The 15164-nt window shown below is 44.9% G+C and overlaps 1 protein-coding gene across 2 annotated transcripts in view; it reads left to right on the plus strand.

Moving 5' to 3' along the window:
* The window catches only part of Smarcal1 (SWI/SNF related, matrix associated, actin dependent regulator of chromatin, subfamily a like 1), a 51598-nt gene extending 39069 nt beyond the window's left edge, over positions 1-12529 (plus strand). For both annotated transcript variants that reach the window (XM_021170518.2, XM_021170525.2), the window contains exons 14-17: positions 3217-3399; positions 4833-4933; positions 6130-6226; positions 9761-12529. In XM_021170518.2, the coding sequence (XP_021026177.1) occupies positions 3217-3399; positions 4833-4933; positions 6130-6226; positions 9761-9994 (615 nt within the window). In that variant the 3' untranslated portion in view covers positions 9995-12529. The remainder of the gene's footprint in view (positions 1-3216; positions 3400-4832; positions 4934-6129; positions 6227-9760) is intronic.
* The last annotated feature ends 2635 nt before the right edge of the window (positions 12530-15164 follow it).

Genomic DNA, 15164 nt, shown 5'->3' on the forward strand with positions numbered 1-15164 from the left:
TCTCATGCACACTTCATGTGATCAGATGTTTAACCCTTGCAGCCCTGAGCTCTCACGCACACTTCATGTGATGATGTTTAACCCTTGCAGCCCTGCACTCTCACGCACACTTCATGTGATCAGATGTTTACACTTTGACTTTTGCCAGGCCAGTAAATGAGCCTGAAAATTCTGTTCTCGCTTCCATTGCATTCCTCTGAAATTATTTCTTTTTTGGAGGGTTTACAAGAGTCAGTTTGACTTATTCTATGAGGATCCTGTTTGCACCTATTTTGCCCTATTTTTCTGTTGGCTTGTCTTTTTCTTGTTGACTAAAAGAAATTCTTTATAAATTCTGGATATTGATCAGTTGTCTTTTTTTTAACTTCATTAACTTCATTTTTCATAAAAGATTTATTGTTTTAGTTACATGTCAAGTTTATTCATGTCTTGTTTTGTAGCTTATGTTTTTTGTTACTAATTTAAGGAATTTTTCGCTAAGTAAGGCGACAGTTTTCTCTTGGAGTTTTTCTCTGAGTTGTAGAGGTGGATCTTTAACCTTCTTGGTTTAATTCTTGCATACAAAATGGTTGAGGAGCAGACTGAAGGAACTAAATCTGTAACCTCTAGAAGAGCTTCTGGGGTTTCAGGGAATCCAAGACAATTACAAAACTATTACAATGTATAATAAACAGTTTAGTACAATACTTAGATTTCAAATAAGTATGCTAAAATGAGTTATTTTTAAAAATACACTGATCATGGCTGAATGGATGGTTCAGCAGTTAAAAGTCTTCTACCACTGAGCTACATGCCTAGCCCCCTTTTTTTAATTTTTAAAAATTTGATACAGTATCTCACTGAGTTGGCCAGACAGGGCTTTGAACTTGTGGTCCTCCCACGTCAGCCTCCCAGACAGCTGGGTTAGAGACCTGCACCACTCAGCAGGGCTCAATTAGATTTGTTTGTTTTTAGGGGACCTTAACTGTTATCCTAAGGGACATCTCAGAGAATAAGCAGGCGAGGTCCGAGAAAAAGGACAGCATATTGGAGAGTTGATTCTGAGCATCTTATGTATAATGTACATGGCACTAGCACTGAATCATGGCATCCGACGGACAGCTAGGAAATGGGAACCAAGGAGTCATGTTGTTATTCAGCAAATAACCGTTGGGAAGCTCTGGGGTAACTGAGGCAGGGGGAGGAAGTCACTGAATCTCTACCGTACTGTTTACTGCATTAGACTCATGGGTGTTAGGGCTGTCCTTCTCCTGGGCTCAAACTCAGGTTGGCAGACTTGGCAGGGCACAGCTTTACCCACTGAACCATCCAATCTGGAAAGCTAAGATATTTCTAAATACAAAGTAAAAGAGGATTTGAAAGAAAACTGATAAAAAGGAATGTGCCAGGGAGACTAGCAGCGACCAGTATGACATAGACACAATGGCGGCTGCATACAAAACCAGCATTGGTCTGTGACTGAGTGAGCAAGAGTCTTGCTTTTTTTTTTTCCTTTTGCTATGGTATTTGAGTTTTATAACCTAAGAAAGCCATTGCTGTGTGATCGACTGTACATAAAGTGCAGTTTGATGAGGCGGTGAGCATGGCCATCACCCTCTGCCCCCGTCCCCCGGGCTCTCTGCCCTCGTCCCCCCAGCCCCACTCCTGCCCCTCCCTCTGGGATGAGCCCAGCTGCTCTCACTCTTGATCAGTTTGCATTGTTTGGAGTTTGACATAAATATGGAATCATTCAATATATATTCTATTTTTAGTTTTTGTTTGTGTGTTTGTTTTCTGTCTTTTGTTCATATACTGGGATTCATCATTGTTTTAGCAACAGTTTTTTTTAGTGCTAAGTAAAACCTCACTGCACACCACAGGGATTTTTTTAACTCACCTATTGATGAATAAATACCTACCAAATCTTCTGTTTTAGAAAAAAATCAGGGGGGCTGGAGAGATGACTGAGCAGTTAAGAGCACTGACTGCTCTTCTGAAGGTCCTGAATTCAAATACAAGCAACCACATGGTGGCTCACAACCATCCATAATAAGATCTGATGTCCTCTTCTGGTGTGTCTGAAGACAGCTACAGTGTACTCACATACAATAAAAATAAATCTTTGGGCCAGAGCGAGCGGGGATGGAGGGGGGGGGAGGGAGAGAGAGAGAGGGAAATGGTTAAATTATCTATTGTCACATAAATATTTTTTCAGTAGTTTACAGTATGATTTGGGTGAAAAATAAAATACAATTTTTCTTTAAAAGATATACAATATTCATTGAGAAAAGAGTAATATTTTTAAATGCTTCTTAAAAGAAAACAGCCAGACTAAACATGTAATTAATGTATAATCTAGAAGTTGGCTCCAGAGCAACCTCAAAGAAACAAAAACTTAAGTTCACACAGCATAGCCTGTTCACAGACATTCCTACCAGCTTCACTGAGAGTAGCCCCCCCACCCCCCCACCATGGGTCTGCCCATGCCCTCCTGTATGGACATGGGACCACAGGCATGTGCCTTGATGTGGATAGCGCTCCACAGTAGCATGAGCAGACTACTGATGTAGACAATACTTGACAGCTCTATAGTGGCTGTCGCTGAGGGAAAAGCTCAGCCCCGAGGCACCGTGTTGATCACATTTATACAATGATTTCAGATTAAACACCTCAGAATTCAGGATGTGCTGTTACTGCCTTGGGAGCGGCGGGGAGCACTGGGGAAGAGAGAGGTGGGGAATCAGTTCTCAGACAGCTTCAGAAGGACCCTGTGATCAAGAACTCATTCACCATCACTATGGAGATGAATACATAGAAAGCCCTGCTGATAAAAATATGTGGAATGAGTATCCATGTGAAGACATGGGCACACAGCATACACACTCCACACTCATGTGCATGCATACACACGTACACAGGTAGCATGAGTTATCTGAAGATCTCTGAGTTGTATCAAAGTTGGCGTCCTGGTGGTAATACTATTCTATACTTTTACAAAAGGCTACTGTGTGGGAAAATCAGCCCATGTACAGAGGCCTGTTTGTATATTGTTTCCTTTGACAATAGGTGCTTATACCGATTGGATCAGTCCAACCTTCAGTTTTGTAAAGGGAAACAGCCTGAAATTAAAGGGTTGGGTAGCAGAGCAGTTCTGCCACTGGGCCCTACCTAGAGGAGCTGGCTGGGCAGCCCCTGCAGACTGTAGCAGCTCACCTCAGTTTCTCCTTTGTCACACAGAATGTTCAACACATCCGGATCGATGGCTCCACTCCCTCAGCAGACCGGGAGACTCAGTGCCAGCGGTTCCAGCTGTCCAAAGGGCACACAGTGGCACTGTTGTCCATCACAGCCGCCAACATGGGCCTCACCTTCTCCACAGCTGATCTGGTCGTGTTTGCTGAGCTGTTCTGGAACCCAGGGGTAGGGAATGTAGTCAGCTAGAGTTCCCCTGGGCATGCCCAGGGTTGAGAAATACAAGATCCGTAAATGAATGGCAGAAGACATGTTCTTGGGCTGGGAGATGGCTCAGCAGCTAAGAACGCTGGCTACTCTTGCAGAGGACCTAGATTCAATTCCCAGCACCCACATGGTGGCTCACAACCATCTGTAACTTCAGTCCCTGTCTATTCCGGCTTCCACGAGGGCCAGGCACACATGTAGTGAACATGCATGCAGGCAAAACATTCATACACATGAAAATGAAAAAAAAAATTTAAAAGAAGATGACATGTTCTGCAAGTGTCCCCTTGCTCTCAGTCCTGAGTGTCTCTGGTCACGCTTGTGTTTGTACCTCTTGCTGTTCACTTGCTTCAAGCACTGCAAGTCTTCACAGCAGCCTGCAGGACCATCTTACCGATGGGGAAGTCCTTCCTGCTGCAGAGTTGGGAAAGTCCCAGCCTTCATCTCCCCTATGAGGAAAGTAGGCACAGGAAGCCCAAGTGGAAATCCAGAACTGTATAGCCAAGTCTTTAGAGGTGCTCACCCAGGGCCTGTTTGCCAGTGGGGGTCTCAGAAAGAGTGACAGCACCATGTGTTTGCTCAGTGTCATTGTGTCCCTGACATGACTGATAACTGAGGGCTGTGATGGCAGATACAAGACGTTTGTTTGAATTCATAAACATTTCTTGGAGTCTCAGAAAAAAGTTATTTTCCCTCTCATTTCTGACATGCTGCTTTTATAGGGCATATATCAGCCATTGCTTTAATGATGGGTAGGCTCTTCATAAAACAGTGTCCTGGTTCCAGTTACTAAGGGGCTTACCAGCACATGAAAGCCACACCCACCCCTAATTGTCATGTAGGGTCCCTTTTGTGGATGTGATAGATCTAGATATTTGGAAGATAAACCTTAAAAATTTAGATTCATTGTTTATGTGTATTATTATTTTGCTTACATGTATGTCAACATTCCACCTACGTGCCTGGTACCTCTTGGAAGTCAGAAGAGGGTACCGCATGCCCTGGAGCTGAGTGGTGTATGGTTGTGAGCCACCAGGCCCTCTGCAAGAACAAGTGCTCTCAACCACTGAGCCCCCTCTGCCGTCCCTGGAGGATAACTTCTAATCTTCCAGAGGTTAGAAAGGAAAGTGTGCCTATTTCTTTTGCTCCCCAGCACACAGACTGGAGGCAGAGCCTAGATCCATGCTTTACCCACAAGCCCTAGCACAGTGCCCAAGCGTGGTTTCCGCTAGATACCAAGTCCTGAGGTTTGTTAGAGCCTCTCAGTTTGATAAGAGGTAAGGGAAATGTGTGATAGAGGCAGCTCAGTGGGGCTAATGGATGGATGCCCCTCACTGTGAGGGCACGGACTTACTTAGGTCTTTCCCTAACTGTCTTGTTCCCTGGCCACACAGGTGCTGATCCAGGCTGAGGACCGTGTGCACCGCATTGGACAGACAAACTCTGTGAGCATCCACTACCTGGTGGCGAAAGGCACAGCAGATGACTACCTTTGGTATGCATGGGTGGGTGACTTGGATAAGTTGAGCTGATGTGGATCAGAGGATGTGGTTTCTTTGCTTCTTCAGAACTTAAGCTTTGGCTGAGACCAGTTAACTAGTAATGGCTTCCTGCTTCCCAACACCATGCTTGGCCTTAGTGTTCCTTGGAGGTTTGCAGGGTGCAGGGTGCAGGGCAAACCCAGTAAGAAGAAAGGCAAGTGACTCTTCCCACTGGTCCAAGAGGGAGAAGAACCTAGATACTGGATGGAGTTCACTTACGAACACTCTGTTCTCAGCTGCCGCACTTTTTAGGATGGGTGCAGTGTTCTTTTTTCTTTTGGGATATGTGATATGGTGGTCACATCTTTCAGGGCTAGGCTCAGAGAAAGTGCTTATTCTTAACCATGCAGTACTTCATGGCAGGGCTGCAGGGGTGTGTGTGTGTGTGTGTGTGTGTGTGTGTGTGTGTGTGTGTGTGCTACAGAAAATTAAGCACAGGGCCTCGAATATGCTAAGCAAGTTCCCTGCCTCTAAGCTTTGCCATGCAATCCTTCTCATTTTTCATTTTGAGACAGAGTCTCACCAAGTTTGCCCTGTGTTAGCCTTAAAGTCTCTGTAGCCCAGGAGACCTTGAACATTTGAGCCTCCAGCCTCAGACTCTTGTGGTGCTGAGATCACAGGCCTGCTCCACCGGGCCTGGGAGGGAGGGGGGTCCAGGTCACACACATTTCAACCCTTAAAGCCTGTGTCTATCATTCAGGTAAAAGTTCTCCAGGGTCTTTCTCAATCCCTTTCCCTCTTTCTGATGTGAAGTTCCTCAGTTATCCCATTAGTACCCGCCTCTGTGCCAGTGTTCAGCTGGTGACATGGGTGCCTGACCTCTGCATGTCAGGCAGATCACCCTACCTCCTCTCTTGGTAAATGGATTTGCTCATGGGGCAGCTTCTAATGGCAAACTCAAATTTTTATTGTAATGAGGCAGAATTTATTTCCTAGACATCTTGTGCTAGAGAGACTTCTGAACCTGATATTATGAACAGAGAGTGGACTATTTCCAGTTGAGACTGGGTAAGTATTTCAGGAAGGACTGACTGATGCAAAGATGAGCTTCAGTTACCACCTTACAGGCCTGAAGGAACAAAGGGGCCTCATTTAGTCAGCCTTCTGGTCCTGGGTAGGTGTGTTCACTACAGCTCATTTCTCCCTACAGGCCTCTGATTCAAGAGAAGATTAAAGTTCTGGGGGAAGCTGGGCTTTCTGAGACCAATTTCTCGGAAATGACGGAAGCTACAGACTACGTGTACAAGGTAACGCCAGCATGAGACTCCTCATACTATATAAAGTGAGGCAGTGAACTGGCTGCCAAGCTCTTGGGTCCTGAGGGGGGAGGTGTCAGTCACTTCTCGGGTGGACAGGTGGGCGGGCCTGCAGTCATTCTGTTCATCTGTGTGATCCCTTATGAAGAAGGGGTTGGTAGTGATTGCTGCTTCTTCTCATATGCCTTAAAGGCTCTCCAAAACCAAGGCTGACCTGGTGTCTCTTTCATCAGGCCATGAGAAAAAGATGGAAATTTCCCATAGCAACTGTCAGTTGTCCCCATAAGAAAGATGGCAATACCAGACATACAGCAGGGCCACCACAGAACTGTCCAGCGTAGCCCTATGGCATGTGAGACAAGCCTGAGATAGAAGTCTTTCCACCTCAGCTATCCCTCCTGTAACATCAGCTCTCACTGTAAAAACTGTAAGAGACCAGAGAACATCCCCCCATGATGGGTGTGTGCTAAAAGGTGCCAAAAGGTTGTTTCTTGGCCTTAGAGAGGATGGGGCCATCATGCCTTGGCACATCATACATGGCTTGGTCCTGGAAACCTAAATAACGGGGGTGACTAGGAAATAGAGAAAGGATAGACACACACATATAGAAAAGCTGTGATCAGGTGGGCTATGCTCTCTCTCTCTGCTAGAAACAGCAGATATTACAAAGCAAGCTAAAAGCTCATCGTGTTTACCATGTGGAGCATTAAGAAGATAGCTAACATTGGTAGGGGCTTATGTGAAAAGCAGTCCCAGACTTCAGTCATCTGGGAGGAGGAAGCTGGTCATTTGCTTGTAAATACTAGTATGTGCACACTGTCAGCATTCACACTTGGACCAGAGGCGGCTTTGCTGCGTCCATGGGTCTGAGGCAGTGGGTCCTTGACATGGCAGTCTACCGTGCACAATCACTCAGGGCTTCCTCCACTCCTTTCATAGTCACTCCATGCTTCTTCAGCACTGTGTGAATGAAGTACTCAGAGCATGTGGCTGCAGCTTAAAAATCTGAAAAGCATGCGTGCGTGCATGTGTAATTACTGGAATAATTGCCTTTTTTTATTGGTTATTTAATTTATTTAACATTTCAAACATTATCCCCCTTCCTGGTTTCCCCTCTGCAAGTTCCCTCCCCCACTCCCACACTGAATAATTGCCTTTTTGAGTCAGGCAGTCCTATCACCCAGGCAGGTCTTGAACTCAAGGTCTTTCTGTTCAGTATCCTGAATGCTTGTGGATTATAGGCCTGAGATACCACATTCAACAGACACCATATTTTTGAATGTTGACCATGTGTCTTAGGGTTTTATTGTTGTGAAGAAACACCATGACCAAGGCAACTCTTGTAAAGGAAAACATTTAAGGCTAATCCGAGGTTTAGTTCATTATCATCATGGCAAGAAGCATGGTAGGATGCAGGCAGACATGGTGCTGAAGAAGGAGCTGAGAGTTCTACATTTGGATCCACAGGCAGCAGGAAGAGAACTGGCTTGAGTGTCTGAGACCTCAAAGCCCACCTCCTAGTGACACACTTCCTCCAACAAGGCCACACCCACTCCAGCAAGGCCATCCCTCCTAATAGTGCCATTCCCTATGGACCAAGTATTCAAACACAGGAGCCTAGTGAGGCATTCCTATTCAAGTCACCAGACTACAGCTTACCCTTTTAGACAAAAACAGGAACCAGACACCAGTAAACTGGCTTTACCTGGAAGTTTTGCTGGCACTCTGACGTTTGGGTGGCGACGATGCTAAGGACACCTAGGTTACTAATGCCCTTTGGAAAGAAAGGCTTATTCTGAAGGATTGTCCTCAACCCTCTCATCCTGGCCTTGCCCTCAGAAACTTTGAACCCATGAAAAACTTTCTGCCTAAAATACAAGTGCAGAGTGATGTAAGGGAGACTTATCAGTATTTATTTTGATTAAAGCTTGCCTACTTTACTAAGATAGGCCTGAGAATGTCATTAGCAACTTGAAGAAACTGCTTCCTCCATCATGGAGACCAAAGCAAACAGAGCTATGTTCAGTCAAACAGCCTTCCTTCCTAGAGGGGGAATAATTATCTGATCTTGGAACTCATTTCCAGTCAACTGTGCATGTTCCCGGTCTGTGAATAGTGTTGTCACCCTCTTAATCAAAAGGGCATGGGCAGGCACCTGGCTAGACCAGGCTGCCTTACAACGCAACACTTCCTTGACTTTGTGCTTGTTCACAAAGGGGCCAACAAGTGTATCCCTTTGGGAGCACTCCCTGATCTGAAAGGCTGGGATCCTGGGGCCTGGGCTAATGGAATAATCTGCAGTTCTTATTTGATGTGCTCCCCTGATCAATTTTCAAGGATGTCCATCAGTGTTGAGGAGTTCTGTTAAGAAACAGGGACTAGTTAGGTTGAGACCTAGTTGCCGAGCCAGAAAGCCAGGGAAGCTACTTGAGACTTGAAGTGGACATGAGAGAGCCCATGACTCAGCAACGGGAATCTTGCAAAAGGCTTGTCTGGGAGTAAAATCCAGCTGCTGAGGTGAGAAGAAGCCTGAGGCAGAAATGCAGTTGAGCTGTGGTAGCAAGGGATGTGGCTGGAGCTATGGATAACTTGGGCTGGAGAGGTGGCTCAGTGGTTAGGAGTGCTCCCTGTTCCTCCAGAGGACCAGGGTTCAGATCTAGGCATCCACACTGGATAGCTACACTGCCTCTAATTCTGTAACTTCCTATAACTTCAGGAATCTGATACCTTCCTTTGGTCTCCTTAGGCACCTACATACACAGCATATATACACACACATTTAAAAAAAATATTTTTTAAAGCAACTCGTTAAGAAAGAGTGATAGCAGGAATAAGTCTTTTGAGTCAAAGGCCATACTAGCTATTTTAAGCAGAGGGATTATGAGGACACCGGTGGATTTGTAAAGTAGGGAGAGAAGCTGTGTTGGGAATACAGCACCAAGGGTTTTTACTCATTGAGCCATCTCCGCCTTTGATTTTAAACAGCTTTATGGATCTATGGAGTTCCACAATGATACTACAAATGTATCCCTGGACCATGAGATAGTCAGCATTAAGAGTTTAGATTCAGCATGTCATGTGTCATGGCTGTCAGTGCTGGGCTTGGCTTTAACATTGCCAACAGTGCACAGATATTTGTGGTGTGCATTTTGATCATCTGTAGCTTTAACATCAGACACAAGGACAGAGCCACTCAGAAAGTGAGGCATGATGTATCGTAAAGACAAATTACAGTTTAACTTCCATTTAGAAAGACTTGGGTTTAGGAAGTAGGTTATTGCACCTATTGTAATATCGAAGAGCAGCCTCTTTGTTGCTCCTGTCTTTCCTGTTTATCTCCTGCCAGTGAGGAGCAGAGAAGACATGAGGAAGGTGAGCACCTGAGGGCACTGGTTACTGCCAGTCTGATGGCACTGGAGTTCCCGGTTGCACACTGTGCACCCTCTCGCATCTTAGCGTGGTCCTGGGGTCAGGGTTAGGCCTAGCTTCTTCCATTTACATCTCTTCTTCCTTTCTCTAATAAAGGACCCAAAGCAGAAGACGATCTATGACCTGTTCCAGCAGTCCTTTGAAGACGATGGAAATGACATGGAATTCCTGGAAGCAGCAGCGTCCTTTGAGCTAGGAAGTAGTTCAGGAACCTCTGGAAACATTTCCCAGGATCTGGGAGATCTCTTAGATGAAGATGAAGGCAGTCCGCCAAAGAAAAGCAGATTTGAATTCTTTGATAATTGGGACAGCTTTTCCTCTCCCTTTTGACAGGGTCAGAAAAGGAAAGAAACGAAAGAAAGCAGTCACAAAATCATGGGGCTCATTGAAATAAAGTATTTTCTTTAAAAGCCTGTATTCCGTTTGTCACGCAGCAGAAGAGTCCAAGGCCAGTAGGTACCACCATTTCCTTTCTGTGTTCCTAGACAAGGCCTGCTTGGAGGCTTCATTACTTTTCTGGATTAAAAGATACAGTGGCTTAGAGTAGTCATAGTTTACATTCTTAAGTAGTGAGGACTTCCTATACAACACCTCCAATATCTAGTTAAAAACTTCAACTAGTACAGTTATTAAGCACCTCATAGTACAGGCACTGTCCAAGGTCGTAACCTTCTAAACTAAAGGCAAAGTCTCTGTGGGGTTTATCCAGCAGGAAAAGCAGCAGTGATGGCAAGTCCTCTTTCCTAATACAGGAAAGTTCTGCTTATGGACATGGAATGTAAACCATCACAAGTGTGAGAAGACATTCTGAGGTCACAGACTTGGGTGCAGGCAGTGGGCAGATAGTGCGCAGCGTGGTTCTTAGCTTTCCAGCCTCTGACTGAAGCAACACAGTCCAATAGTGACATAATGAGAACCACAGAGTGTGATTTCACTTTCCTAACATTTAAATTTACAAGCAAAAGCAATGTATTCCTCCTGCTAGAGTCAACAGACTAGCATAAGAACTTGAGGTTTTTGAGACAGGCTTCCTTTCATAGATCCAAGTTGGTCTCACACCTGCTCATGTATCCGAGGAGAACCTTGAACCGCTCATCTTCCTGGCCCCACCTCCTGGTGCTGGACGTGTGCACCCCCTTCCCTACCCACCTAGCTCATTAAGGGAGACAGCAATCACACCATTAGAGAAAAAATTCTTTGGGATAAGTTAAGGACCAGAAAATGAAGGGGGTTTTGTCTGTTTTGAGAAAATCAGAAAGGGACATTTGACACTTCTACACCCATCTGTGGGTGTACTGTGTGTTTGATATCACATGCTTTCAGAAACATCCGGAAACACTCCCACCATGACTAGAGGCTGTTTTCAGGGACATGAGACCCCATAGGAAAACAAAGAACACTGTAAAAATCGGTCTTTTTTCCTCCTGGCCCCAGGCTCCCAGAATAATGCCTGTGAGACTCAACTATATTTACAAATACCTAGGCCAGTAAGCTTTGGCTGTCTCCTGATTAGATGATAACTTAATATCCCATTTATTCTAAGTTCTGCCGCACGGCTGGTCACCTCTGCTCAGCTCCGGCGCTTCTAGCCTCCATGTTCCCAGGCGAATGCTCTCAAGCTTGGCTAAATCCCGGAATTCAATCTCCCAACTGATGTCCTACTTTCTGTTTGCTGCCTAAGCTTATAGGCTAATCAGCATTTTATTGACAGGGGTTGCATCCAAGACTACTCCTTTTTATTTAGTTATTATTTTTTTCAAAATGGATACATCAAGTCTGATCGTCTATTTACCCGTTCCTTCCACTTCCCACCAAGTCAGTTCAGGAGTATCACCATAAGGGGCTTGGAAAGGGTTAATTAGAGCAGTCTCAAATCTCTGCGTTTGATTTGGTTTTCCTGTAGGGTTTCAGTGAGGGAAACATTCCTAACCTCAGCAGATGGCACTAAGCCCTTAGTCTTGGGTACTGTGAGTCAGTCTCTGTGCACTCAGTTCTGTGGCTCTCTCTGCCCAGGTTTCCCTTCTATTCGATGCATTGTACTCTTCCAACTCTTTCGTTCTGAGGGTGAAATATGCAAAAAGTTCATAAAACAGTTTGCAGCTTAACTGAAATAAGCGCTTGCGTCGGCACAGCCCAGTCTTATAAAGATGCTATCTAGAACCATCGCTCCTTTGCCTTGCGCTTAGCCTTATTTGTCTGGAATGAGCTAGGTCTAGGTTCACTTTTCCCCAGTGAAGATGCAGTTATTCTCAGCACCACATATTAAAAGACTGTCCTTTCAGCTGTCAATCTGTGGGCACATTTACTCACTGCGATATATTTGATGTAAAATTATTCTAGAAATGTATATTATAAGTGGAAAATGAAGGTCCTACATTCTCCCTCTCACCCCTAGCCTACTATTTCTTAAAGGTGATACCTAATATAATTTGAGATGGGGCCATTTGTAATTTATTCTGTATATACCTGAAAGTTGTTTTACAAAAACTGTACTGAATTGATTGAACTGCTATGGTCCGTGTTTCCTATGATTGTCTCAGATTACACTTGCCCATTGTTTCAGATCGTTCTACTCTGTCTCCCTTTAAGTGACCTGTGATCCTGCCAGATGCCTTCTTGGTATTGGCCCTTTAACAAAACCTGGGTGATTTTCTTAAGTGAATATGAGGAGCTACAGAAGACAAGGATATCTGTGTGTCAATCTATTTTGGACCTAATGATCTCTGCGTCCAGAACTAGCTACGGAGGCATCAACAGAACGCTGGACATTCCTGTGACTCTGGGATAAACCTTTATGTCTGTGTCATGAGATGAACCTGTGCCCCAGATGGCTTTTAAGAATAAAGTGTTGCATATGCCCTAAGAGAACTGGTTGGCTCAGTGGCTAAAAGGATCTCTCTCTGGATGTGACTTTGGTTAATGACTTTAGAGATGGAAAGTGAATTCTGAGTGCTTCCGAAGAACGAGGTGATTGATTCAGACAAGGTTTTTACTGAGACTCGCGTTGGAGCATGCTGTGGTGAACATCTATAACTCATGGTCCTCTAATGGCATGGAAATTTGCCCATAAATCAGACGAATTGAGAATTTATGAGAGGCACAATTTTCTGCAGTCACTTAGAGCTGATTTCCTGAGAGCTATTTGTATCTCCTTGAGCTTACTATTTAGAGAGAATTGCTGGGTTTGATGAAATTGCTATGAGCATGAGTGATCTCCTCCCATCATAAAGTGTCTCGTTCTCAGCTGCCCTGCCACATCTCGCTCATGCACGGTCTCTTCTCATCCCTGTCCCAGCAGGCCAGAAGCCATGCCAGGGGACATAGTTCATTTGCTGAGTGGTGATCCATATTAGACTATAGAACCAAGGTAGAGTTCACTCTGCATGGCCTAGTCTGCCTTAACACAAACCCAGTGTTGGAGGATGTTTCTGTGCACATGTATTCAACTGTGATTGGAGTAAGGCCATTAATGTTTCTTGCTTCTATCTGGCCTACTCAAGAATATCTGGTATAGAAACCAGAGAAACCAGGGGGTGAGGGGTGAAAGGTGGGGGTGGTCTGAGGGGGGTGCTGGAGAGTTATCCATCTGGACATAAAGGAGATGCCAAGCTGAGATTAAGATGGCAGGTGACAGGCCACATGGCAGGATGTAGGCCAGGTCAGTATGGTCAGCTTAGAATAGCCAGAGTCTGCCCAGCTATAGTGCCTAACGCTTATAATAAATAAATATAATAATATAAGTCTCCATGTTATTACTCAGAGCAAGGGCAGGCACAGAAAGTCAAACTTCTATACCACAGTACCTACCCACACAGCCACTGCTAGGGGCCCAGACTGACAGGAAGGCCATGAAAAATAGTTTGTCCACACAGCAGCCACAAACATCAATCTCATTTGTTTGAACACATATGGGTTTTGCTGTGCAGTTTCTATAAGCAGGCACAGTCTACATGGTGAGTTTTCCATGTTACCCTGGTTCCCTTCTGGAAAAATAAAAAATATGGCTGCTCCCATGGTCTCTGCTATTCTTCCACCCTAAGAGGCAAAGGGAGACTAAGCCTGGCATGGAACAGAAATGTGGTGAACACATTCCTGCTCCTGTGAAGGTGTCAGGTGGCAGTCACTGTGTTTGTGGTTGTCTTATTGTGCCCAGGCTAAAGAAATTAAGGTGAACTTCAAGAGAATAGAAAGCAGATCAGGGGGCTGGCGAGATGGCTCAGTGGGTAAGAGCACTGACTGCTCTTCTGAAGGTCCTGAGTTCAGATCCCAGCAAGCACATGGTGGCTCACAACCATCTGTAATGAGATCTGACACCCTCTTCTGGTGTGTCTGAAGACAGCTACAGTGTACTTAATAACAGAAATAAATCTTTAAAAAAAAAAAAAAAGAAAGAAAGAAAGAAAGAAAGAAAGAAAGAAAGAAAGAAAGAAAGCAGGTCGGTTGTAGTCCCTGGAGCATGGCAGAGAGAAGACAGGATTGAAAGGCATTGAGAGCATCTCCACCATGTAACCACCACGGGAAGCCAATGCCTATTGGACACTCAAGCTTATTTTATTCTCCCAAGACCTTACAGAGTGTGTGGTATTCTGTACAGCAGAGGAAACAACCCCAATGACTTGAGTTTTCAAATACAGAAGAAAGAACACAAGTCTAGAAGTCACTTACTGGCTGTCCAGCCTCAGGCAAATCACGTGATCTCCCTGAACCCTACTTTCTAATTTATCTAGAAAACCTTCCAGAGAAAGTGGATTGACCTTGGAAGGCAAGGAAACAATCCAAACTTGCACAATTCTTTACAAGTGTCCGACGAGCAGTACTCACCCTTAGCATGCCAGGCTTTGTGTTAGTGCACTGGGATGCAAAGACCAACCCAGCTGTGCCCTCTCTAGTTAAGGATCCCCTGAGTGCTGGTTTCAGATAGAGACCTAATTGGTGGTGCCTAGTTCAAGGATTTGTAGAAAACTGATGAAATGTGCAGATATTTTGTATATCTTTCCACCCAATTAATGAACCTCTGTTGAGTTTTACTAACTCCCCGATTTGCTCAGGTCTTGGTTATTACAGTATCTGTTGTTCTGTCCCATGGTTTCTGTTGTAGTCTAGTCTGAAGATGACCTTGAACTACCTGTCTCTACTTCCCAAGTGCTGGGATTGCAGGTATATGCCACCACATCCACCTTTGCTGAATTATTTTCAAGTGGTATTTTCTTCAGATTATGAAGTGGGGAAATGGTACTTTATACAAGGGACTGGGTCTCCCCAAAGTCATACCATAACTCACAGAATTTGGCCTGTACCCTGCCTAGTTTTGTTTTGTTTTGTCAGTGTTACTATGACACAGTTTAGTGCCTGCTAACATTAAAGAGAGAGGACTTCTGGGCAGTGGTGGCGCACGCCTTTAATCCCAGCACTCAGGAGGCAGAGGCAGGCGGATTTCTGAGTTCAAGGCCAGCCTGATCTACAAAGTAAGTTCCAGGACAGCCAGGGCTACACAGAGAAA

This window comes from Mus caroli, chromosome 1 (genome assembly GCF_900094665.2).
Source record: "Mus caroli chromosome 1, CAROLI_EIJ_v1.1, whole genome shotgun sequence".
In the NCBI taxonomy this organism is placed as follows: domain Eukaryota; kingdom Metazoa; phylum Chordata; class Mammalia; order Rodentia; family Muridae; genus Mus; species Mus caroli.